General features: G+C 40.8%; 1 protein-coding gene across 9 annotated transcripts in view; it reads left to right on the plus strand.

Annotated features, from left to right (window-relative positions):
- Positions 1-23,995, plus strand: part of dab1a (DAB adaptor protein 1a) — a 130,692-nt gene that overhangs the window by 48,294 nt on the left and 58,403 nt on the right. For 8 of the 9 annotated variants that reach the window (XM_015040791.1, XM_015040796.1, XM_015040795.1 and 5 more), the window contains one exon: positions 8,442-8,727. In XM_015040791.1, coding sequence (XP_014896277.1) covers positions 8,658-8,727 — 70 coding nt within the window. In that variant the 5' untranslated portion in view covers positions 8,442-8,657. Of the gene's footprint in view, positions 1-3,821; positions 3,919-8,441; positions 8,728-23,995 lie in introns of those variants that run through there. The other variant, XM_015040793.1, reaches the window with a different exon arrangement.

Genomic DNA, 23,995 nt, shown 5'->3' on the forward strand with positions numbered 1-23,995 from the left:
TATATCCTCGTGTTTGTGTATATATTTGGGGAAGATGAGGATGTGTGTGTGTGTGTGTGTGTGTGTGTGTGTGTGTGTGTGTGTGTGTGTGTGTGTATGCGTGTGTGTGTGTGTGTGTGTGTGTGTGTGTGTATGTGTAATTTTGTTAGATTGGGTTCGGCACACGTGTCTGTCACCCTGTTCCTGGCATGTCATTGTGGGTGGGGAAGTGTATGTGAGCGTGGACGCGTGTTTACCTTTTCCTGCTGAGGCCTCTGCTGACTGCTCCCTCTTGTCATTCATGCAGGTGGAGAGTCATGTGGGGCTCTCGAAGCGGCTCGGCGCCTCGTGTTTCTACGTTTGCGTTACAGCGTGTTGTCATCCCGACTGGTGGCCAGTTTTAACTGCATGCTGAACACTCGTGATCGTGGCGCTGGTGTATTTGTCCAATGGAAAGCAGCAAAAAGTGGCAAAAAGGCCATTAAAGGGCAACCCAGAGACACATAGGGCCACAACCAATCACTCAAAAACGTTTGAGTGCAGGATTAGTACATGCACAAAATATTCATACGTTGGCCCGTCTCAATAAGCAATTATTAAATTAATTGGATAGTAAATTAAAACGAGCTCAATGACTTCCATTTGCATGATTTATCATTTTTCTTTTTTTGCTCTCTATCTGCCAAAAGGTGGATGACAAAAGCTTTTAGTCTAGTGCTTTGGTCACAACTATCCCTATGTTTAATGACTCAATAGTTCATGTTATTTGTTGTTTCTGTTGTTTTGTTTATTTTTTTTAATATTTAAATTATTTTCCAGTTCCAGGGTTCAGTAGTCATTAGAATTTATTGATCTTTCATTTCATTATTATGCCATCACCATTAGATTACTTGAAAATGGTCTCAAAACAGCAAAATCATATTAACATCATATTTACCATCCAGCTAAATTTGTTACTGTCACAGGTCTATTAGAGAGACCAGTTCATCTGACTACCATGTTGTCTCCCATATACCTAAAGGAGGAAGTCCCCAGAAAATCAAACCCAGGACTACCTTGTTGCTAGGCAACCATGCTAACATCATCTCCACTGTGCAAGAAAAATCCAACCAATTTCTTCCATAAACCACCTAATTAGTTGATCCACTATTTTCCCATCTAATCTTAGTGTAAATGCAGGTGATCTGTGAAGGCCTCAGAGGTTCGCTGGAGAATATTAATGAATAAATGGGATAAAAAAGAACAAAGAGCCACGCAGACCTGTCAGCGATAAAGTCTTGTTTAGGTGATAAAACATTGACCAAAGAGCTCTGTGTTCAATCCATCATCTGAAAATGGTAATTCTGGAGGAGCTGCAGAAAATCTATCAAATCCACAAATCTGGGTTTGACTGAAGAGTGACCAGAAGACATTGATGAATAAAAATAATTTACAGTTTGCCACAAGCCAAGGAGGAAACAGAGCAAACTTGTTGAATAAGGTGGCTTACAGGAGAGCAAAACTCAAATTATTTACCTTTTCCCCTCAGTACACATTCAAACTTTTGACTGGCAGAGTCATAGTCCAGACCTAAATCCAATTGATAAAAAGCAAGACATGAAAATTGCTACTCCCTTCTAGTCTGAGCTTTAAAAGAAAAGAAAAAAACAGCTTTTGCAAAGTAAAAAGGGAAACATTTTCACTCTCTACATGTACAGGGCTGGAATTACAGCAAATGGTTTCTCTGCAGAGTATAAACTCAATACAAATGCACTAATTTGAGTCCCATGAAATGCACATAAAATGCATTGCAGTGTGAGGCTGGAATGTGAATACTAGTTTAAAAGTTTGTGGGATTAGGGTTACGTTTTCAAGGTACCATATATGACTTCCTCTGTGGTGCTTTGAGGTGTTGTTGGTATGAGGCACATTTGTAATTGTTGCCTCCTCCTTACAGGGAATCATTTCAAATCCAGATATGCGAATGGAGTGAATTCCACTATTTATATGCGTGTCAAACATTCGCCGGTATGTCAAACTAGTTGGACTTCGGTTTGTAGAACTTTGAATGTCTGCATTTGGACAGCTCCCTCTCAGCTGGTGATGGCTGCACTGACCCACGTTGCTGCGTCTTTGCTCGCCGTCCAGAGGTCAACAACCTCTTTCTTTGGCAAGAGCTGCACGAGTCAGTCGCTGAGCCCCTGACCAGGTTCGTCAGGTTTTCAGCTCCATCGGCCATGACAGGTGACGGCCAGCCAGCCCTGAATCTGTCGCACACTGTGCTGGTCAGATTTCACCTGCATGAGCTGCTGGCTGCTTCGGGTCGTGCGAGCAGTGACACGGACTTAAACGTCAGAACAAGATACGTGCTAACGTGTCATCGGAGTGAAGGGGTTTTTTTTGTTTTTTTTTTACTTTAAAACAACTAGATCTGAAAACCTTGGGCGAAAATGTAACAGTTTGAGTAGATTTGTGGGAGGGAAATGTTTCTTAGTCTATCAATATGACATAATTATTATAGCTTTAGTCTTATGGGTTGTATTTATTTATTCTACTGTAAAATCAGTGTCAGGTGGCATGTCTGACACCGGCTTTAAAGGAATAGTTTAGATTTTTGCTAGCGAGATTCTGTGAAGTTATTTTTACCCACAGCCTTGTTGAAAGTAAAGTTTTGGAAATCCTCATTTACAAAAGGTTGAATGTTTCTCTTTGCATCTAGTGTCCTAATTTTTCAAATAGAGTTTATGTCAGCGATACGAGCTAACCTCATTAGCTGCTCTGGCGGCTCATTACTATGTAGACTGTTGGCGTACATGCTAATTCTGTCTCTGTTGCAAACAGTCGTTCCAAAACAGCAAAGTGTTGAATGATCGATGGGCAACAGGACTGAACAATATTGGCAAAAGATAGTCATCAGTAACTACATCAAAGGACTGTTTGGGATGCTTTCGCTTCTGGCTAATATGTTACAAGTGTCATGAGTTCACACTTTTAGCGTCACCCTGCAGTAACACTAAATCTGTGTCAGCACACCTGACACAGATTACGCTGCACCAAGTAAAACCAAAGGTTACAAAGAGCTGGGACCATAGACGGCTGGGAGAAGAGGGACAAAAATGTGGATTTATTTACCAGATATTGTAAATATATTTTCTAACATTATGAAACAAATTTAGTTTATTAAAACACATTTAAATAATAAAAAAAAAAAACCTTGACTTTCAGTGTGGAATGTTTTTTGATGCCAGACAGGACTGGTCTGATCATTTCAAAACGTTACTATTCTGTGGTTTATGTGCAAAATCGTCTCTCAGAAACTATAATGAGTCAACAGTCCGGAAAAAGATTCTGGACAGGCTGGTTTGAGATACTAGAAAGGAATGAGTAGTTCAATTATTCATCTGTTGTAACTGAGGAATCCCTTCAACAGCAGCAGACGACCTCATCGGATGCTATCTAAGAACAGGAAACTGCGGCTCCAGTTCACACAGTCAGCATGTGAGTTACAAATTACCTTTTGCCTTAGTGAGCTAATGAAGACTGAAAACATTGGTTAAGTTTTTAAATCTGTTTAGGCTTAAGTTGTTTAAAAGAAGATGGCAGACTTTAGCTATCAAGTCCTCAAAAACATACTTTCTGCTCCTATCGTCAGATAGATGTTTGGTTTGGATGAAGGACATGGAAAGAAACAAAGTACGGCGATTAGTAACAGATGTCTCTGGGTGTGACACTGAACTTTGATCCACTCTGCATGCGTCTCTTTTTTCTATATATATATATCTCCATTTGTCCTGGTGATTTTTATATCTCACCCACCCATAACACGTCACGTCCTCCAACCTCCATTAGCTGATCTTTTGCCCCTCTTCCTCACTTTTCTTCTTTTACGCTCTGTTTCATTCCCCTCTGCTGTGTGTCTCCTGAGCTGGACGTATTTCATCTTCTGCTGCCCATAAGCGGGTAGGTTTTACATCCCTGGTTTCTTGTCCTGTTTTTTGGGTAAAGCAAACATTAATTGACATTATTCCTCTTCTTGACTTGTGTGGGCGCGTGACTCTGTGTGGTCGGCCTGTTGATATTTAACGGCTTTTAACCACTTGAGTTTTGATTAAGGCTGCGTTACTGTGAAATAGTTAAGCACCTGATGTGTTTCAGAACAGAACATATGCTAACCTTTAAAAAGGGCTATCACGGTTGCTCACCAGCGAGCGGAGCTCAAAGGTGGAATGAGATAAGGACTTGATGCGGCGGTGTCAGGGTACAAAGGTTCGACGGCTTCGGAGAGACAGACGGCGCACATGTGCAGAGAAAACCGGCATAGAGGCAGTCTCTATGATTATTCATTATTGAGATGGCAGGAGAGCTGAATGAGTGGAGCCACTAATTTAACTGAGTCTGATGGACAGAATGCAATTACTCTGAGAGTAGAAGGTGGAAGAAAGGGGAGCAGCGTACAGAGCTGGTGCCCCCTTTCCTTTCTCTTCTATCTTTCCTTTTTCTCTTGACTTGGCTGAGAAAGTCAGGCTTTCCCTATAGCTACAGATGATTTCTGGGCTCTGAGCTCCTGTTGGCAGCATTTAGTTTGTGGAGTCGCACACACACATACAGTAGCGCACAAGGGAGGGAGGAAGAGAGGGATGTTCACACGCGCATATGCAGATCTTCACATCGCCCTCCCGCCCGCCGCCTGCTGGCAGCTCACCAGTTACGGCCGTCCAATTTAGCGCTCACTCCTCCTCTCCTCCCCTCTGCGCCTCCGCTGGTTCGGCTTCAGATTGCCGTCTAAATCCAGACCCGCTAAGCCGTGTTCACTTCCTGCTCCGCTGCCACATTTAGCTCATGAGCTGATTCCAGGTCAAACCACCACCACCACCACGCTGTTCATAGTAACTTTGATAAGATCCTTAACGTGTGTTTTGGCACGAACTTGCAGAGGTCTTCCACTCTTCTTCCCCCTCAGTTTTAGTCTCACGTTTCAGCCTTAAATTGAAGTCAGGTCTGGAGTCTGTGACGACTGGGCCGTTTTTATCATATTGATGCCATCTGGCCTTTAGGTAAGACTGTTCAGCTTTAGGTTAGGAATTCAAACCTGTGATCTTTAGCATCACTCTAAAATTATGGATCATGTTTAGGCATTAAGGTTAGTTAAAAGTCTGTCCGACTCCGACTGGACTGATAAATCATAAATATATGTTAGAAAACAATGTCTGACACTAAAACTATTAGTAAGAGACAATGTTCTATTGTGTCCAACTAGTCCTTTGGGATTCCTATGTTTTATCACACAAATATGACCAGGATTTATTTTGCAACCTTAATATGCTTTTGTGTTCACGGAAAAATAATAAAAAAAACGATAAATTCCTGTCAAATTTTGAATTTCTGATTGAATTAAAAGAGCTTTTTATTTTATTTTCAATATCAGTTGGATCCGATTTGTCAAAATTGTTTAATTTGAAGAATTTATAATGCATAAATGTCATATTCTAAATGTTCAGCACCTGAAACGCATCCAAAAACCTGGTAAACTTTGCTTTAGTTTGACGATAAAATGTTGCAAACATTTGACTGTAAAAGAAAACATTTGCTCCAGTCTGTTTCCTAGATGATCATTTCTCAAATTAACGGATTACAAAATATTTCATTTTATGCATCAAAACATCTGCTTCTGATCTTTCATTTTTACAACATTTGAAACAATGCGCTTAAGGCAGCTTCCAGGGGAGTTTGCATTTTATGTTAGGAAGAATTTATAAAATGTATCAAATTCAGCTTGTTCAATATTTCATCAACTTTTCCCAGGTCAAAACCAATCTAGTGAATTAACAACAGAGGTAAACAGCAAAGCCAGTCGATTGGTTAATTACTCCGGTGCTTTTTTAATTCTAATAAATTCCTTAGTTTTTTTCTCTTCCGGTTAGATTTAGATGTCTGGATTTTGGACTAACGAGCTGCTTTTCTTTAACTCCACATGGTGTCTTAAAGACTTAACACCTAGAAGATAAAAAAAAAATAAAAAATGGTAAGGCAGAGCCTGGAAAGGCAGGAACAGATGGGGACTTGCTCAGGGGTGAAAGCTGAGGCTCCTCAAACTCCATCCTTTCTATTCTGAATTTACTTCTTCTTGCTTTTTTTCTTCTCTCTCTCCCCTTTTGCCCCTTTGCTCATTATCTTACTCACCCACTCTATGTTCCCTCACTCCTCATTTTCTTTCCACTCTGTTCATTTCTCTTCCCACTAACCCCTCTCTCTTCATACTCGCTCTCTCGCCATCCATTTGGTGGAACAGTGCTGCTGATAATGCCTGTAATTGGAGTGACTCACACTTTTCCAGTGTGTTTGGACCAGATAAAGAATATTGTCAGCATTTTGCCGACATGGCCTCTGCTGGCAGAATTAAATGGACTCTGTTCTGTTCTGTCTGCAGCAAATTAAAAGCCTCTCAATTCATCTGTTCTCGCCCGAGGCTTACAGGGGCCTCCTATTCACGCTGAAACGCCGTGGAGAGGGGGCGGCACAGAATGAGAGAGATTTCCTTCTTCCCCAAGAAACACCAGCCGTTTGGTTTTGTTCTACCCTGCACCCGGTCTCCGTTTGCCGGAGAACGAGAGAGGAGGAGAGAGAGAGAGGGGTCAAGACCGGTAGTCTTAAGAAGTGGGGACGAACATCTCAGAGTGTAGTCAACTTCATTATGTGGCTTGTCACCTTGCAGCTGTCCCTCGCCGTTTTTGTTCCTCGGTATCTCTCGCCAAAGAAAGGAGCTTTTCTTCGAGTGTGCGTGCTCGTAAATGCGCATGTTTGTGAAAAGGAGAACAAACTGTGAGTTTGAGTGCCTTTGGCTGCCGGGTTGTGCAGTCACTGCCAGTCAACACTTCAGATTAGAGTAGAGGCAGATGGGCTCCCAAAGGGGCCGAGGGACGGGGCTTCAGGGCTCACCAGGCTCAGAAAGTTCAACCGGTGTCGGTGTTGAAGAAATAGGCATCTAATTTTGCCTTCTGGCATTTCTGGTTTCTGCTCAGGGTCTTTAGCAAAGATTATACGGGAAATTACAACGTGCAGCCAGAGTTTTGAGAAATGAGAAAGGTAAAAATGAATATTTTTGTAATCTTCCTTCACCATTAAATATTTCTATTTTCATCCTTAATATACTGCATTTATTGAGATTAGAACTTGTGGATTTTTTATTTTTTTTATAAATGGTGATATTTGATTGACTTCAGAGTTTTGGTCATATTTTGCTGTCATCCTGGTGTGTAAACAAACATAATCCTTGACAAATATATGTTACCACCATGCCAACCTGTCAAAACCTACAAAGAAAAAAGTTAATTTATGAAGAAAACAGGAAACAAACTGATGTGTGTGTGAGCAGAAGCAAAGAGCTGAAGTTTGCCACCGTGACCATCACTGCTTTGGCAGGGACTAACCCACCCCAATATTACTCACCCCTACTCACAATTTACCCCTGACAGCAGCATATTTTTTACCCCAAACAAAGTTTCTACAGATTGACCTTGCTGTGATGTTCCAACATAAGATTAACTATTTTAAAAAAAAAAGCTAAAATGTGCAAAACAGGCACAGTTTGATATTTTTTTCAAACATTTTGTTCAGCCGGACACATACAGATTGTCTCTGAGTCGCGTCTTACTCCTGCTAACAATGTTTTCATCTGAATCGTTTTGCTGAAGCGCTAGGCTGACATTAGCACGCTTACTCTCTTTTTTTTTCTTCTTCTTCTTAGAACTCATTGCTGGAGCTATTTCAATGTGATTCAAAGTAATTGTGGGAACAAACTTAACAGAAAAAGCTGTTTGATAAGAAATTTAATGAAGAGTGTTTCAGCTGAGCAAGAAGACATGCAGGCGGTCATAGCTGCAGCAGCTAACACGCCATCAACATTAGGGGCAGGGGGTTTTTAGCCAGATCCTGATTTTATTTTATTACGATGCTAAAGGCTGTAATGTCATTTTAAATCATTCTTTGCCCCACCCCTCTACCCAAAACACTGCTGGTGATTTGCCTGTTTTTGACTTTTTCCTGCTTCAGCCAACGTAACAAGTCATCAGCGGCGCCCTGCAGAACATGGTGCGCTGTGGAGGGACTGAGCAGACTAATTGATTTAGAGGTGTTGGTTAATAAAATCTCACTTGGCACCAGGCATAAAACTTCTGTCTAAATGTTAATTAGTCACACTTCTAAACTCTTAAAAATTAGCTTTGTAATTAAAGAATGAAGTGCGCGCTGGAGAGGTGGGCTGTTCTTCAGTAAATGTCCTTGCTGAGCCGCGTTATTGACAGAAAGCACAAAGTGGAGAGCAGGTCTCTCTACTCCGTTACCATGGGCAACGTCTACTCAGGGCAGATCAGAAACGAGCTCATTCTCATGCCTGCTGATAACCCTTGCTTGGTTTCGCCCGCTCTGGGTAAGCACGACCTAACAAAAGCAAACCTGTTTGTTCCTGTCTGTCTCTCTCGCTCCAGATCTCCATGGGTGTGTGTGGGATGTTGTGTCAGGGCTGAAACCCATCCCTCTCCCATGAGCCTGTGTACCCACACGCACACACACGGCGCCTCGACGCACGCACTCGGCGCCCACGCACCCACAGCCGGCACCGACGCTGTGAACTGGACCCTCGGAGCCCGGCGGAGCCCAGCCGAGCCAAGCGGAGCCGAGTCTAGCCCACTTGGAGCCTGAGGATGTCAACAGAGACGGAGCTCCAGCCAGCGGTCAGGCCCAGCAGCGTCAGACGGGACTCCAGGAGGAAAGGTAAGCAGAGGGCCAACGTTTGCTCAAGATACGAGTTATTACAGAGTGATCTATATTGTTTGTTAGGATCTCGATTGGAATAAATTCTGATTTTATTTTTTACTTGTTTTTAGTAACCTACCAGAATTCAGTGTTTTATCACATTTTGCTGTTCTTAGATTGCAGAATAATTCATACCCCTAATGCTTTTTTTTAATTTGTTTATTTTTTATTATTATTTTTATTTTATTTTTACATTTGATTAAATTAAAATCATAAACTTTGTTGTGATTATATTTGATAGGTCAACAAAACAAATTGCATTATTATAATGTGGACACATTTTTAAAAAAGTTTTTAAAAGTTATTCAAAGTAAAATGTAGCAATCCCCTTTACTCTGATACACCTAAATAAAAATCTGTGCAACCAGTTGGTTCCAGATGTGACCTTCGCAGTAAAGTCACGTCTGAGGCCTTGTGCTCTGTGAAGGCCTCAGATATTTGTTGGAGAACATTTGTGAAAAAAATAATAGGTCAGGGATAAAGTAGATAAGCTTAAAGTAGCATTTTCAAAAATGATTGTTGAAAGAAAGCCACATTTAAATTTTGTAACAAGTCATTTAAAAGACAAAATATATCAGAGAAGTTGCTCTGGTCGGATCAAACCGAAACAGAACATGTTAGCGCTGAGTGGTTGAAAGCTAACATTACTATGAGAACACCTCATCTTCCCCAGAGTAGAGCACGGTGGCAGCATTATGCTATGGGAATGCTTGTTCAGCAGGAACAGCTGGTCAGGATTTTAAAAACAAGATGGACGTTTTAGGATAACAGAGCACTTCTGAAGGAAACTTAGAGGCTCAAAAAGACTTGAGACTGAAAGTCGTTGACCCTAAACATTACCCCGTGGGCTATGCTAGAATAGTTTAGATCAAAGTTTTTATGGCCCAGTCAAAGTCCAGACCCAAGTCTAACTAAGATTAAGTGGCAGGACTTGAAAACTGATCTTCGTAGATGTTCTTTGCTCAGTTTGTCTGAGTTTAAAGTGTTGACTCAGCAGGACTTTATATTCCTCTGTAACACTCAGGAATGCTGTTCTGCCGGTTGGCTAATAAAAAATAAATAAATAAATAAATCAAAAACGGTATGCAGAAATTTTTAGATATTATGTGACAAATCTGAAAAGTTCAAGGGTTGTAAATATCCTCCGCAATAAGCCACCATGCACTTTCTTTAGCTCCATTTGTTCTGTTAGCTTCTGTCTTACTGGCTGGTGAAATGATGAGAGGCCGACACCGACGGTAGAACAGCCAGCTGTGGGGATGCTGCGTGCAGTGAGGAGTCCAGATGTGAAAACCTCCAGAGGCGAGCAGCCAGCAGGTGTAAAGCAGCGGGCCTGGCCGGCCTCAGGGCAGAGGTGACGGCGCCTTGCCGCACGGCGCCACCTGCCCGTCTGCTAGAGCGACGCCCGGGCGCCTCCTCCAAATAAGCATCTGATTGATGTTGCAAAAACTCCGGACGCTGTCGGGGATGACACTTAATGGATGTGCACGAGCGCGCGGGATCCCACACACTCGCTATCACCTGGAGCAGACGCCTCATTGAGCCCGGCGAGCTTCAGCTCCCGCAGACGAGCGCCGGTCGTCCCAAACACAGAGAGTGAGGGAAGGCTGAATGCCTCTCAAGTCCTATTTAGAACAAGCATTGTTCTACTGCAATGGAGATCATGTTCATCATTCAGACTGCTCTCTGTATTTGGAAGACACATACACACACACACACACGCATACACACACACACAACGGTGCTGGGATAGAAGCCCAGAAGAGCATATGAGAGGGAAGATGAATGGTTTGCTTTCCGCTTTGAGACTTGAGGGTTTGTTCTCGCTGTCTTTCTCTTTTCATCTGCACACGCACACACACACACACACACACACACACACACGCACACATATTTTCACACACAAATCACCTTATAACTTGTCTTTATTTGTATCTCTTTTTTGTACAAGTGGAACGAAGGATTTGCTCAGCTACAAAGCTTTGCTCACACAGGATGTATTCATCTTTCCTCTGATCTGGGTCAGTCTTCCCAGAAGACGCACTCGCGTACACGCAATCACTTGGAGATGGGTGATGAAAGCCAAACGCAATCACGTACCACACACGCGCTTCGAACGTGCTTGTCTGTGGGAATGAGGAACTTTGTTGGCGTGCGTTGCGTGTGGGACCTGTAGCCTATTTTTTTTCTTTCTTCCTTTCTTCTTCTTCTTCTTGCATCGCTCATGCTCGTTCCTAGCCAGCTGTCTAGTTTCTGTCTCGCCGGAGAAGCTGAGTTTAAATGAAAATAACCCTGCTGAATCGCTGATCTTCATTAGGATATAAACACTTGTTTTACTGATGTGAAAATCCCTGCAGGATGCCCCTCTCATCCCCCCCCGCCCGTCGGTCTTCAAACACCCTTCCTCTCTCCTCCCACTCCTTAGACTCCGACATGACCTTGTCCTGGATGTGTGAAACTCGGAGCAGAGAAGGATCATGAAGAAAGGGAGAGAGTGAGAAAAGACTAATGAGTCGGTCTGAATGAGAGCTTTTTAATCTCAGCCCTTTGTTTCACAGCCCTGCAGAGACGAATGTGATGGAAGAAAACTATCGGACTGCTACGTGTCACACATTAATCACAGCGGCACCGTGCGCTTGGCCGATGCATCGCTCTTCTTGCGCGCCTGTGTGTTGATTTTACATGTAATTATGACTCAACTGAGGGCAAACGTATGGGTTCCAGAACGTTGCAATCTTTGAACTCTGCCATTTACGCAACCTGACCTGAAGAACCTCAGCTTCAGCTGCAACGAAACCAGTCCGCCACGCTGGTCAGATTTTAATATTTAACCCTCATGTTCATAATTAATCCATACACAAAACCTACTTTGGTCTGGTTTCTAGTGTGAATATCTTGGTAGGCTTAAAATAAGATAAAGCTAACTTATAATTAACTTTTCAGCAAGATATAGAAGAAGCTTGTTTTAAGTCAGTTTCTTAGTACTGATGAAATATTTCTAGTTCCATTTCTAGTTCAGAATATTTCACTTGTAATATGGGAAAAATGTTTTGCAAAAAGTGAAATAATCTACCAATGGAACAAGTACCTTTTTTATCAATATTGAGAAATTATCGACTTAGCTCCTATATCTTACTGAAAAGTTACTTGTAACGTAGTTTTATCTTATTTCAAGTGTACTAAGATATCTGCACTAGAAACTAGACCAAAATGACTTGGTAATACTTTGTGTTTTCACAGCCAACTACGCATATGTCACTTGAACTTTAAAAGAAAATCACATTACAACCACAAACTTTTTTTTTTTTTTTTTTTCAAAATGTGATAAAGAAAGTGAAGGAGGATAGAAAATTATCTTTGGTTTTCATATTCAAATTACAAATGAGTCACAACAGAGTCAATGTTATCTCAGTATAAACCCAGTTGTTCTCTGAAGGCCTCAGAGGTTTTTGAGAGAACCGTAGTAAACAAAGAGCATCACAAAGAGCAAGGAACACACCGGACATATCGGGGAGAGAGTTGGTGATGTTTAAAGCAGGCTGAGGTGATAAAACAAACTCACAAGGTCTGAATATCTCTCAGAGCTCTGTCCATTCATAATCTGAAAGTGGAACATACATGGTGCTACTCTAATCCTACCTAGATGTGACCCGTTGACCTAAACTGACAAGCTGGAAAAAGAGGGAACTAATCATAGAAGAAAAACTAGCTGAAAAACTAGGTGCGAGAAAACATTAACAATCTATAAATCTGGAAGAGTAGCATGATGGAGGTAATCAGACTAAAAAAATGTCAAGATTCCAAAAAATATGTGTATTTACTAGGTGCCAGAATAGTAAGAGAGAGTTTTGGAAGTTTATGAATGTTTCTTTGTCAGAGAATGAGGAAAAGGTTTTGTGTTTTCACGCAGCCTAAGTAAATATCTGCTATTATGTTTTTGTCTGCTATATAAAATCCTGACAAATACTTCTGCGAGGCGCTGCTCCTCTCTCCGCCTCCTCATCCCCCTGGACCTTCTCCGTTTCCTTCCCTCTCTTGCGATGCGACCTAAAAGTTAAAGGATGACGCGGCTTCAGCGAGACGATGCTTCTTAATGAATGCAGCTGTTAGTTTCTTAAAAAGCAGCACATTTTAGGCTGCTTATTATTAATAAAACAACAAGGAGCTGATAGACTGCCAAGTGGAGACACTTTTATGCGAATGTCAAACTGGAACAAGAAACAAGTCTGACATTTATGAAGAGCCCAGCAGCTGCAGGCTGCACAGCTTTTTTCCTCCCCGTGCTTAGAACCTTTAGATCGCCGCGCCCACCTTGTTGATGAGCTATGATGAACCGTAGAGGCTCCTTTCAGTCATATATCCCCTTTTCACCATGCGCGGAAATTGTCCTGACATGACAGTGCAGTATTTCAGCAATGCTGCACTTCTGTCAAATACGGTTTAATTAGTGGAGTTGCATAATTCACATAAACCGTTACCAGACGGTCGATGAACTTACTCCTTCTCCTCTTCTCCCTCCAGAGGAGCTGAAGTTGACTGTCAAAACAGGGCGGTGAGATTGGTTTGCTAACAAGCTGGCAGGGAGTCAGCAGCGTTTATTCACACTCTTCTAATTCAGTGCCGTTCTGTAACAGCTGAAGAATAAATGTCAACACTGTTTATTTAGAGTTGATGCAGGTTAGAGCTCCCGACAGCCACTGAAAATTGTTGATTTTTCCTTTGGCAATAGACTCTTATTAATGTGGAGACATTGCAAGGCTTTGAAACTAATTTTTTTTTTCATATTCATAAGTCTCAATTTAAGTTTCAAATGTTACAGCTGTTTTAAAGGTCTGCAAAAAGTAGCTGATGCGTATTTTAGCCCTCACAACATCCGGTCAGCTCTGTTTCTGCTTGTTTTTCCTTCACTGTACCAGCTTATTTCAGGTTTCTATTTTGCTTTGTTCTCGTCACTCTGGAATGGACAGGTATCGAGACTTAGAGAAACAGTATCAAACTCTTTACTTTAAGGTATTGTTAATCATTTTAACAGGTTATTGAAAAAGGATATGCTGGTTTAACTTTTTTTTTCCATATGTTGGTGTAGTTAAAACATATTTTACATTGATTTAAATATGAATAAATAAGGTGCATTTTGAGAAATATCAAGTTCTGCCAGGCCATTGAAGTATTTTTGTGGCCTTTAATGCACCCCTTATTTGTACAGTGTTTATTTAGTAGGATTTAGGGTGGAAAACTAGCATGTCAGGAAGGAAGTTACTTTATTTTCTAAGCAACCATTAAGACTAGATCTGTGGATAAATGTTTAATACTACAATCTATCATGTGGTTAAAAAAACTTTTTGCTCAATAATCGTAAAATTTGACAGACTGCCTTACGACTGGAAGCACCTGAAATATTCAGGATGCTGAGAAGTCGATCTTCACAAATACAGACAGTGAGTCTGCATAATGTAGTATGAGATTAAGTCGAGTTTTACAGGATAACTGTGTCCATACTTATTTTGAAGCATGAAATAATTATTCAGCAGTGACATATGTGCTTTATACATGGCACCTTCAGGTCGAGACGGTCATTACGTGGAAGTTTTCAACATGTCTACAGTAATCCATCAACGTAGCACAGTTGCTGTTTATATTTTGAAATATATAACTCTTTAGTTCCATCTTGAACAGTGAGCGTGTCTCTAAAAAAAAAAATCAAACGATTGAACTCCGTTTAAGTTTGTCTACAAAGCCCCAATTCACAAAAAAAAGTTAATCTCACGAGGCTTTAAAAGGCAGTTTAATTCATGTACAGAAATATATAATCAAACCTTTCCATTCATGTGCACATTCAAATTCTGTCCCGTAAATTTCACTTTAATCCTGGTTATACTCCAAAGCAGTCAAGCACACTTAACTGGGCCAATTGATAAAATGAAACGCTGAACAGCAGGAGTGCCAGCAATAGAAAAGTTGTACTGAAGGTAACCTTTTCACGCAAAAAGAAAAAAAAAAATTAGTTTTAACACAACCAGGCACAGCTGGAATGAATTATGTAAAAGGCTCGGAAAAATATCAGCATTCTTTCAGAACACATTTTCACCCAGTAACTTAATCACTGCCCGACACTGCAATGTGCATGAACCGAGAGTTGGAAAACGTGTATTTTTAATTGCTAGATGAGTCTATCCAAAGTGGCGGCTCTGGCAGCTAATCAACATTTAATTTGAATCATTTGAATGCCATGCAAGCGTTTGGGATTTATCACAGAAAAATGTTCATCAGCTGAGGGATTTTCACCTCGTCGTGTATTTATAACGGCGGTAAATGTGTAAATAAAACATTCAGTGATGCCTGTCTGTCTCCCATGATGTGACAGCGAATGTGATTACAAGTTCTAATAACTTCCACTGCTGTCAGCACATGCAGCCGACTGTCATCACAACTCTGGGAAAAAATACCGCCACTCTCCCACAGTGGGATTGAGCCGAGGGTGTGTGTTTGCCTGTGTGTGTGTGTGTGTGTGTGTGTGGGAGGGTGGATCCGGAGAGTAGCTGGCAGTCAGTGGCGTGAAAAGAGTGGTTAAAGGTTATAGCTGTGCAGCTGTTAGCCTTTGTGCTTGTGTGCGAGCGTCTCTTTGCTTGTCTCTGGTGTGCGATTAGCAAACACATTATCTGTTTTGTGTGGATATTATGCACACATCCAGTCTATCTGGCACAATCACTGCAGTCATTCACTCCCATATCTTTCCCCAGGGAATCTTAGAGCGCAAACAACTGCATTTTGTGAGTGTGAGCCTGCGTGTGTCTGTGTGTGTGTGGGTGTGTGTGGGTGTGTGTGCTTGCCATGAGAGGTAATCAGATCCGCTCCCTCCAATCAGACAGAGATTGAATTGAATTGGTTGTGTTGTTGTTATTGTCGTGGAGGCCAGCAGTGGATAGTCGGTGACAGAAGACGAAACATGAACTCTCAAGCTGACGGTGACGCTCGTTTTCCAGAGGTGTACCTTCAAGTTCAAAATCTATTTTTAGAGATTGCTGCTTCTTCTGCCGAATGTTTTCTCCTCTGTCTTTCTCATCTATTTATCCATATATCCAAGCTGCTGTCTCATTATTTACCAGCCCAATCAAAGTTTTCTTTTTTTACATTGCCGTTTTGTTTTTGTTTTTTGTGGTGGGACTACAGAAGAAGGTGAGGTTAGGACTATGTTTTTTTCTTTTTTTTTTTTTTTTTTTGACTGTAGTCAAAAAAATCATCAAAAAATTTCCAAAATCTAAAAATGTGATCTTACCTCAGCTAAAAACACTGTTTTTGCTTCATTATTGGCGGTCAGTCTTCTTTCTTAGGGGCCCATCAGCAATCCATTCTACGATATTTACGCCTGTACCTTGCAAAACTTCTCCTAACCAGTCGAATTGTGAGAAGAGCCCTCGTCAGCTGACCCTTACTGACCTTTAGCTCAGGACTCAGGCGAGGCCGCTCCTAAACCTTCAAGAACAAGATAAACTTTGCGTTCCCAACATGTGTGAGCTGCTCTGTGGTAAATTGAAAGTGGTTAACAAATGATTGTATTTATACTAACAGTCTATGTTTCATTTCGAAATCTGGTAAAAGATAATAATAAAAAAAAAAAGGCAGCCAATCACAGAAACACAGATCAGTAAATACTTTTTCAGCTCCTTTCTGCATCTCGGTCCGTGTGTGTGGCTGTACTCTGTCAAACACAGAATATGTTCAGCTCGGTCCTCTCTGCACACTAGTTGATGTGGCTTTGCCCACCACATCACTTACTACAGTCTCCATAGCAACACTTTTCCTCCGTGCTCATAATTTACACAAAGGGAAAATGTCCCAATGTCACACACGCACACACACACGCTGTATTAGAGGCCGGGCCTCTCACCCTGCTGTGCTGGATGAAGGACTGCGCACTGAAAGGGCATTTATTATTTGTTTGAGGCAGGCAGGCGCGCTTCTGGTTTTTACCTCAGTTCTCCTGCGACATGAAAACACGAATGGCTTTTCTAAGGCATTAGAGACGTATTGTGAGGTGGAGGTGGAACAAGGAGGGATGTCTGGTCAGTTTAGTTGGCTGCAGCTGTGAATGTGGGTTTTCTCAAATCCACTTTTTCTTTTACATTACGCCCACTGCTCTACAGCTGGAAGATCTGCTGTAATATAGTTATGTTAAAAGAAGATAAAGAGAGGACAACTTCAACACACATATTCAGTAGCTGTACTGCAGCGTTCACAGCGGATCAAGGCCTTCTGTAGATTATAATACATCGACTGTCTTGACCTGACAAATGTGTGAGTGAACAGCTTCAGCTAAGTGGGAAAAGGCAATGACTGTATGTCCCTAGCAAATCATTCGCAACATAATTTAGCTCAATAGAGAGATAGCTAAAAAACAGTTTCCATGTGGTAAAGGAACAAAAAAATGCCTAGATAAGGCAGAAAGTGAAGTTTTGTCCTACAAATAGTCGGGGAAAGGTTAGGAATTGAACTTGTTTCAACTAGAGCCAAGTTGTGGCGGCCAGACGTCTTGGTCAGAGACTCTCCCAGACTCTTGTGTTCCTGCTCCGTTTTGGTCGGAGTGTCTGTGGAAAGAACGAGCTCGTCGACACATGTGGGGATTGAAGTCTTGGCCTGTGTTGTAGGATCCAGCAGACAAGCTACTGCAGCTCACATTACTGGAGAAGTTATTGGTGGAAGTTTGATTTCAGCTTTGCCCGCCATCTCGATGTGTTGTTGTGCAGGTTGCCTGCTGATTTACGTATCGGTGTATGAATTTGTCAGCCGTTCGTCGAGTTGAGAGCGTGAGTAGAAAAGTTTGCTCTCTATGGATTTGCCTCGAAACTCCTCAGATCTCAAGCAGGTCTAAGTTGTAGAGACGCCACCTCACAACTTACAAGACTAGTAATAACATTATATTGGCGCCAGATAACACACTATGACTTCAGGGATCTGCTTGGGGCAGAACAGGTAAAACCAAGACACTACAAGGCAGGTTGTCATGATTTTATGCCCGATTACTGAAAAGTTTTATTATCTGTGTCCTTTTTTGTTGTTTTCTATCAACCGTCATTACTTATTTTTTGAGTTTTGTTTTTCTACATTTGTAATTGATCTCTGCAGTCATCTGTTTGACAGCGTTCAGTGTTGAGTGTTCCTGAAGGCGCAGTTTGAGTTTGTTTTCCTTTCTGTTTAGTTAGCTGTTGTTCATGCTCGCCTTCATTCTTCCTGTTTCTTTAGCTGAACTCAGAAAAGATGGAATCCAAAAACAATGAATGCATCTTTTTTCTTCATGTTCTCAAGTAGGAACACTAAAATGCTAAGCCAAAGCTTTCTTAAACATAAAGTGGAGCAATTTCAGATAAGTTTAAGGAAGTAATGTGTGTGTGTGTGTGTGTGTGCGTGTGTGTGTGTGTGTGTGTGTGTGTGTGTGTGTGTGTGTGTACCTGCTAAAAGAATAAGAGTTAGACCCTGTGGCAGATGGCGGAGCTCCGTCTTTGTTTTTGTGCCGTATGATGTTCAGCAGTCCTCCTTTGCTCCGTCGCTCTCCCAGGAAGCTTGTTGAGCAGATGAAGGGAGATGGAGCATTACTCAAGATGAAACGCAGAGAGAGACCGAGGAGGGAAAGACAACAACTTCCAGTTACTTCCAGTTCTGTGTTTTGGCTGGGATGACAGACATGAGAGGATACTTTGTTCTGACGTACTCAGCCTGGCATGAAAGGAGGACGGCTGAGGAGTTAGCTGTGTTTGCTGAGGCTTTGAAAGTTGCGGTGTTTGACAGTCAGACACACAAACAGACACATTCACACAGACAGGTGGATTAAAGAAGCAAATAGGTCTGACACTTTTGGTTTTTAGTTAGACGTATCTTTTAGACTAAAAAATGTTGTTGTTTTTTTTTTTTTGCTCAGGGCTGGGAGATTAAGGGAAGGATGAGAGGGACGGAGCATGAGAGGCTTTTTCTTCTTCTTTTGATGATGGTTGGGCCTTTGGAGAGCTACAGGTTCCTCTTTTGCTGCTGTAAATGAACAGCTACACAAAGAAAGCCCTGGGATTAGGTGTGTGTATGCGTGTGGCATACAGTGTTGCGGTCCCTGTGGACGCCGCTTCATCGGCAGAAATCGGGGCGCTGGATGAATATTTAAATACGAATTCACAGGATGGGCATATTCAGACTTAATCTGGAAAAAAATCGTCACCTTTTAGTCTCAGCTGAGTTCAGCTTTAGATATAGAATATTTTAGTAATCTATCAAAATGTACTCAATTAATTGGGTGATTGAATGTGTGTTAAACCAGGTGTTTCCACTCCATCCCATATCCCAGCCTTCCATCTAAAGCTGGCAAACCGGAGCTCTTCATTCGTGCTCTTTACACGATATGAGTTCAACAATAACAAATGAGATGACAGATGAGCTCCTGGAAGTTATTCAAAGCTCTTAATGTCTGCGTCCCACAGCTCTGTGAGAATGTTGCCACACTGTGAGGAGGGACTGACTGGAAGTGTCTGGACTGACTGGTACATATGAGTGGCACATTGTTACAAAATCCATTTGAGCATTTTCTAACAGATGCATGTTTAATGGCCGTTTGATCTTCTGGTGGCTGTGATGATAATAATAACTGCAGGTAAAGTTGTTTTAGGAATCAGAAACACATTTGTTTGCAAAGTTATTGGTCATTTTACCCTCATATGCTAAGCTAACTTGCTTTACTTTGCAGCATGTTACGTTTTTTTGTTTTATTTTATTTGTTTGATACATGTCACAATATTTTTCAATCTATTTTAGTCTCTTAATTTTCCTCTAACTGTTCTTTTGCTCCATCTCACTGAATATAAACAAAAGCGTTATTGTTTGACCTCAGTGACGACCCCTGGGAAACACGTGATCACATGAAATAAAGCTTCGATTTTTGTTGTTTTAAAGTCATTTGAGAATATTTCTGATAACTTTGGTGTTTATGGATTGCCGCTAATGAAACATCAAAATTCAGTTCCCCATAAAAAAGATTTAATAGAGAAACATTATGACATACATTATCTCAGGGAAGTCTGCTGACTGCAGATGCACTTTTTTTTTTTTTAAATATCTTTCATCTTTTTCTATAAATATTTTCATATCCTCACATAGACACACCACAGTCGCCATTTTTCTATTCACAGAATCAAAATCTATAGGTATTTGGTTTTCTTCAAAATACCTTTACATCTTCTCAGCATGCTCACCTTCATTACTGGGTCCAATTACCTAATGCAACAGTGAGACAGGAGATTTACCTCCAAGAGCCCTTGGAATACAGAGGGCTGCTGAGATAGTGGCTAAAAGATATGAAAAAGAGTCAAGAGGGTTGAGGCTGGCCTCTCGCTAACGTAGCTGTTGTTGGTTTCATATTAAAATGAAGAGGAGATAGAAAAGGCTGAGATGAGATGAAAGGGAGAAGACATGATTAAATCACCTTGTTCCCCTATAGAACATATGTGCGTGCGTGTGTGTGTGTGTGGTGTGTGTGTGTTGGATGACTTGCATTTCTCCAGATAAGAGCAGGACTTGGATGCCTCCTGCTTTTCCCTTCATTTAGACTTTACTCCTAATCAGGATGTGAACTTGTTATGCATTGTTTCATGTTTTTTTTTTTTTTCTTCAATATGTTCTTGGTGTTTTTATTCACATCATACAGAACGTGAAACCTGTTCCTCTCAGATCCGGTTCGATGACAACACAGTCGGTATTGTCGCAGCCAGGAGAGTCGTTTCTCTATGAGACGTTTAAAGCTTTAAATGCTTCCTTGCTCACTAGATGAGAAATTAATTCATAGATATGAAGCGATCAGGGTGAGAGTTCGCTCCTCTAAGCAGGAAACCTCGGTTGTTAACTGGAAGAGGTAATCCTCCTTTAGGTGGGAATTGACCTCTGATCTCAGCTGAGTGAAACCAGCTTGTTTGTATCCTGAAAATGTACATTCGGTTTCCCTACCGAATATAATGGAAATTAAAACAACTCGTTCCAATGCCCCGACACGCTCCCAACCAAACTCTTCCAAGTCCTGCTCACCACTGACAATCATTTTCATTTTCAACATAATAGACTAATTACTTTGCATTGCGTTCTGCATCTTAGAGATTTGTGCATTGGGCACAAAATCCAACACAGCATTAAGACATTTCAACATCACTGGCTTTCCAGAAAGACTGCCCAGGAGTACTGGCAGAAATCGCATCAAAATCTCAGGGCTGGCGATTAAAAAGAAATCAGTTCATTGACATTCGCCTGCGTTGCAAACAGTTTGGAAAAGTCTTCCTGAATCAGCAACAGCTCAGAGTGATGCTGCATGAGAGCTGTGAGTACGACTGATGAATTTAGAAAAGCTGTTTTTAATGTTCAGTCCTATTTCTTGAGTACGACTGATGGTAGAATGGAGATCTGTCTGATATAATTTTGGTTTTCCTCCAGTCTGTGATGTAGAATAAAGGGTTGAGGGCATTAGATGTGAATATGATAAGTGTCCTGACCATGACACCGTCAGTGTCATGTTTCTGAACACACTAGCTGTATTCATACCTTCATAATTCAAAAGTTATATTAAATCAACCCTATTATAATGCCAACTTTCTACTTTCTGTTGCCAAGGTTACATGTCACACATACCGACTATTATGAGACTGTAGAAGAAGAGTAACAGGCTTTTGTCCTGCAGTTTCTTGGGGGAAAAAAATCTTTATTAATTAAGACAGGCTTCAAAGAAAAGAGGCCCCCAAATTAAAATCTGCTCAGATCCTCCCACAAGCCTGGGCTGGATCTGGATGGATGTATGGATGGATGTACAGCTGGATGGATGCATTGTGATTAACAAGTTGTGGAGAAAAAAAAAGTAAAATTATTTTCAGATTAAACAGCTAAAAAGTAAAAAAAAAAAACAAACAAAAAAAACAATAAAAAAATTAAAACTTTCTTGCAACTTCTAAACTCAAAAAGTCCGATATAATTAAGCAAAGAGGAATTAAAGAAGAAACTGGAAGACAGATAAAGAGACATACATCAAGCTCCACAGAGGAATATCACTAATGATTTCCAAACACAAAACAGTTTTGTTTTTTTGACATAAAAGCATTGTCTAGCAGTTCACTGTAAAGTCTTAAAATTGCCATAACTGGAAAGTCTTTGAAATAAGATGAAAGATGAAAAGTTTCATCTGCTATGTGAGTAAGCGGCTCAGAAGTGGCTTGTCTGTGTTCCCAACTCTGACTGTACAATCAAGTCGAGGGTTTTTCTCTGTCTGCTTTTTAAAGTGACCTTCACTCAGAGTGTGGGTGTTTCAGAGTGGGTGGGATGGCAATGTGCAGCGCTGTACGTCTGATCTTTATTTTTATTTATTTATTTATTTATTTATTTGAGCTCTAATTTGTCCTGTGTGTTCAGAAAATGGCCTCATAACACAGATCGACTGTAATATAACTCAGGTTCACTTCTCTGGCCTCTTTATCCCAGTAAAAACTGCAGGTGAGGAGGTGAATGTGTGAGACGAAGGTAAATCTTTGATGTAAAAGGAAGATTATTAAGCGTATTCATGTGCTTTTCATAATTTAAGGTCATGTTTAACCACACACACACACACACACACACACATTCAGACACATTGATTCATCCTGTAGATCCGCTTTTAGCGCCTGAATTAAATGTGTATTCTGGTGTTTTTGCAATTCAGAAAACAGTGCTTATGTACTAATGTGTTTCAAAAGACACAAAGGCAAAGCCATTATTTATTCAGATTAGCCATAGTGCAATAATTTTATTCCACTTGGAGCTTGGAGTGCAGATTTGTGTCTCGTCAAAGTGACCTCAGGTTTAACTCCTCCTGCGCTGCACACTGATATTTCACTTCCTACCTGGAAGCTCACCTGCTCCAGGGCAGGTGAGCAGAGTGAGACACAAAAACTGAACTAAGATGCACTCTGTGGAAACATCTGAGCTTTCTGCCTGCCTTAGCTTTGGTGAGACCATTAATATTAATGGTATTGATCTGTAAACATTTCTTTCCAGGTCATTTTTTTGTTCTTTAAGAATTATATAGATCTGCATTTAACGTTTCAATATTCAAAATGTATATTCAATCAGACTGAGGAGGCCACTACAACTGAAAGGATCATAGCTTTATCATTCATTTCCTCACATGTCTGATGTTGATGAAGTGCTGAGTTAATATCTAGCGTGATTCCTGTGTTTTGATCACTGATGATTTGATTGTCAGTGGAGTTCCTGTTAAGCGTATGCAAGTAAAACTTGTGGAAAATGTAATTCTTTTGCTTCTGTGTCTCAGCGCTTTGCTTTGAATGTCATAACATTTATCAAGTGACGTTTCAGCTGCTCTCTGCTTGACAGCAGGGCTGTGTAAGCACAACGAGCAAAACCACTGTGGAAAATCAGTGCAGCTGTCAACATGGTTTTTATATCAACATTAGCTTTATTGCAAAAGCTGCAAAACATTAAGATTGTTATGCAAAAGCCAGATTGACAAAATAATTTCTAATACAGATTTCCAAACTGTGCACATGAAAATGTGATTTTTTTTTTTTTAAACTTCCAGCAAAAATAATAGTAAAACAATATTTTCATGAGTAAGGCCAAGGAGATGATCGGGGGAGTGAGGGATACTGATGATTTAAAAATGCTGTGGATATCCCTTACTGGCAATTCTCCCTACTTTGCATATGCAGCTTCAGCAACTTGAAGCTATAAAATATATATTTATTATAGTAGAGAGAACTGGGCTTCTCTCTATAACCTAAGTCGGTTATATATCGGATATACATTAAAACATGGATGTAAAAATTCAAAATCATTATTCTAATTTTAATAGTTTAATATTTATGTCTGGGGTTAAGACATAAATTGGTCATTGGAAAAATAAAATGACTAGTAAAACAAAATAAACAACAACAAAAAAAGAACCTCCAATAAGATTAACTTTACTTTGATGCAAAGACGACTTTACTTTGACAACTGTGGTTCTGCTTCTGCAGCGCGGCGCATCCAGTCACTGCAGAGAGAACTGCAAGAATCAAGCAGAAGCAGCAACATGTTGTTTTCTTAACACATGCTGTTTTGTGGGTTCAAACGTGTCTGTGTGAGGGATAGTACAAGAGTGTGCTTCATCTGAACAAGCTTCTGATAGGTAAAGAAAGACACACACACACATGCTCACACACCCAGCAGTAGGGTTTAGAGG

Source organism: Poecilia latipinna, unplaced genomic scaffold (genome assembly GCF_001443285.1).
Source record: "Poecilia latipinna isolate Pla-1442-1.1 unplaced genomic scaffold, P_latipinna-1.0 Scaffold527, whole genome shotgun sequence".
Lineage (NCBI taxonomy): Eukaryota > Metazoa > Chordata > Actinopteri > Cyprinodontiformes > Poeciliidae > Poecilia > Poecilia latipinna.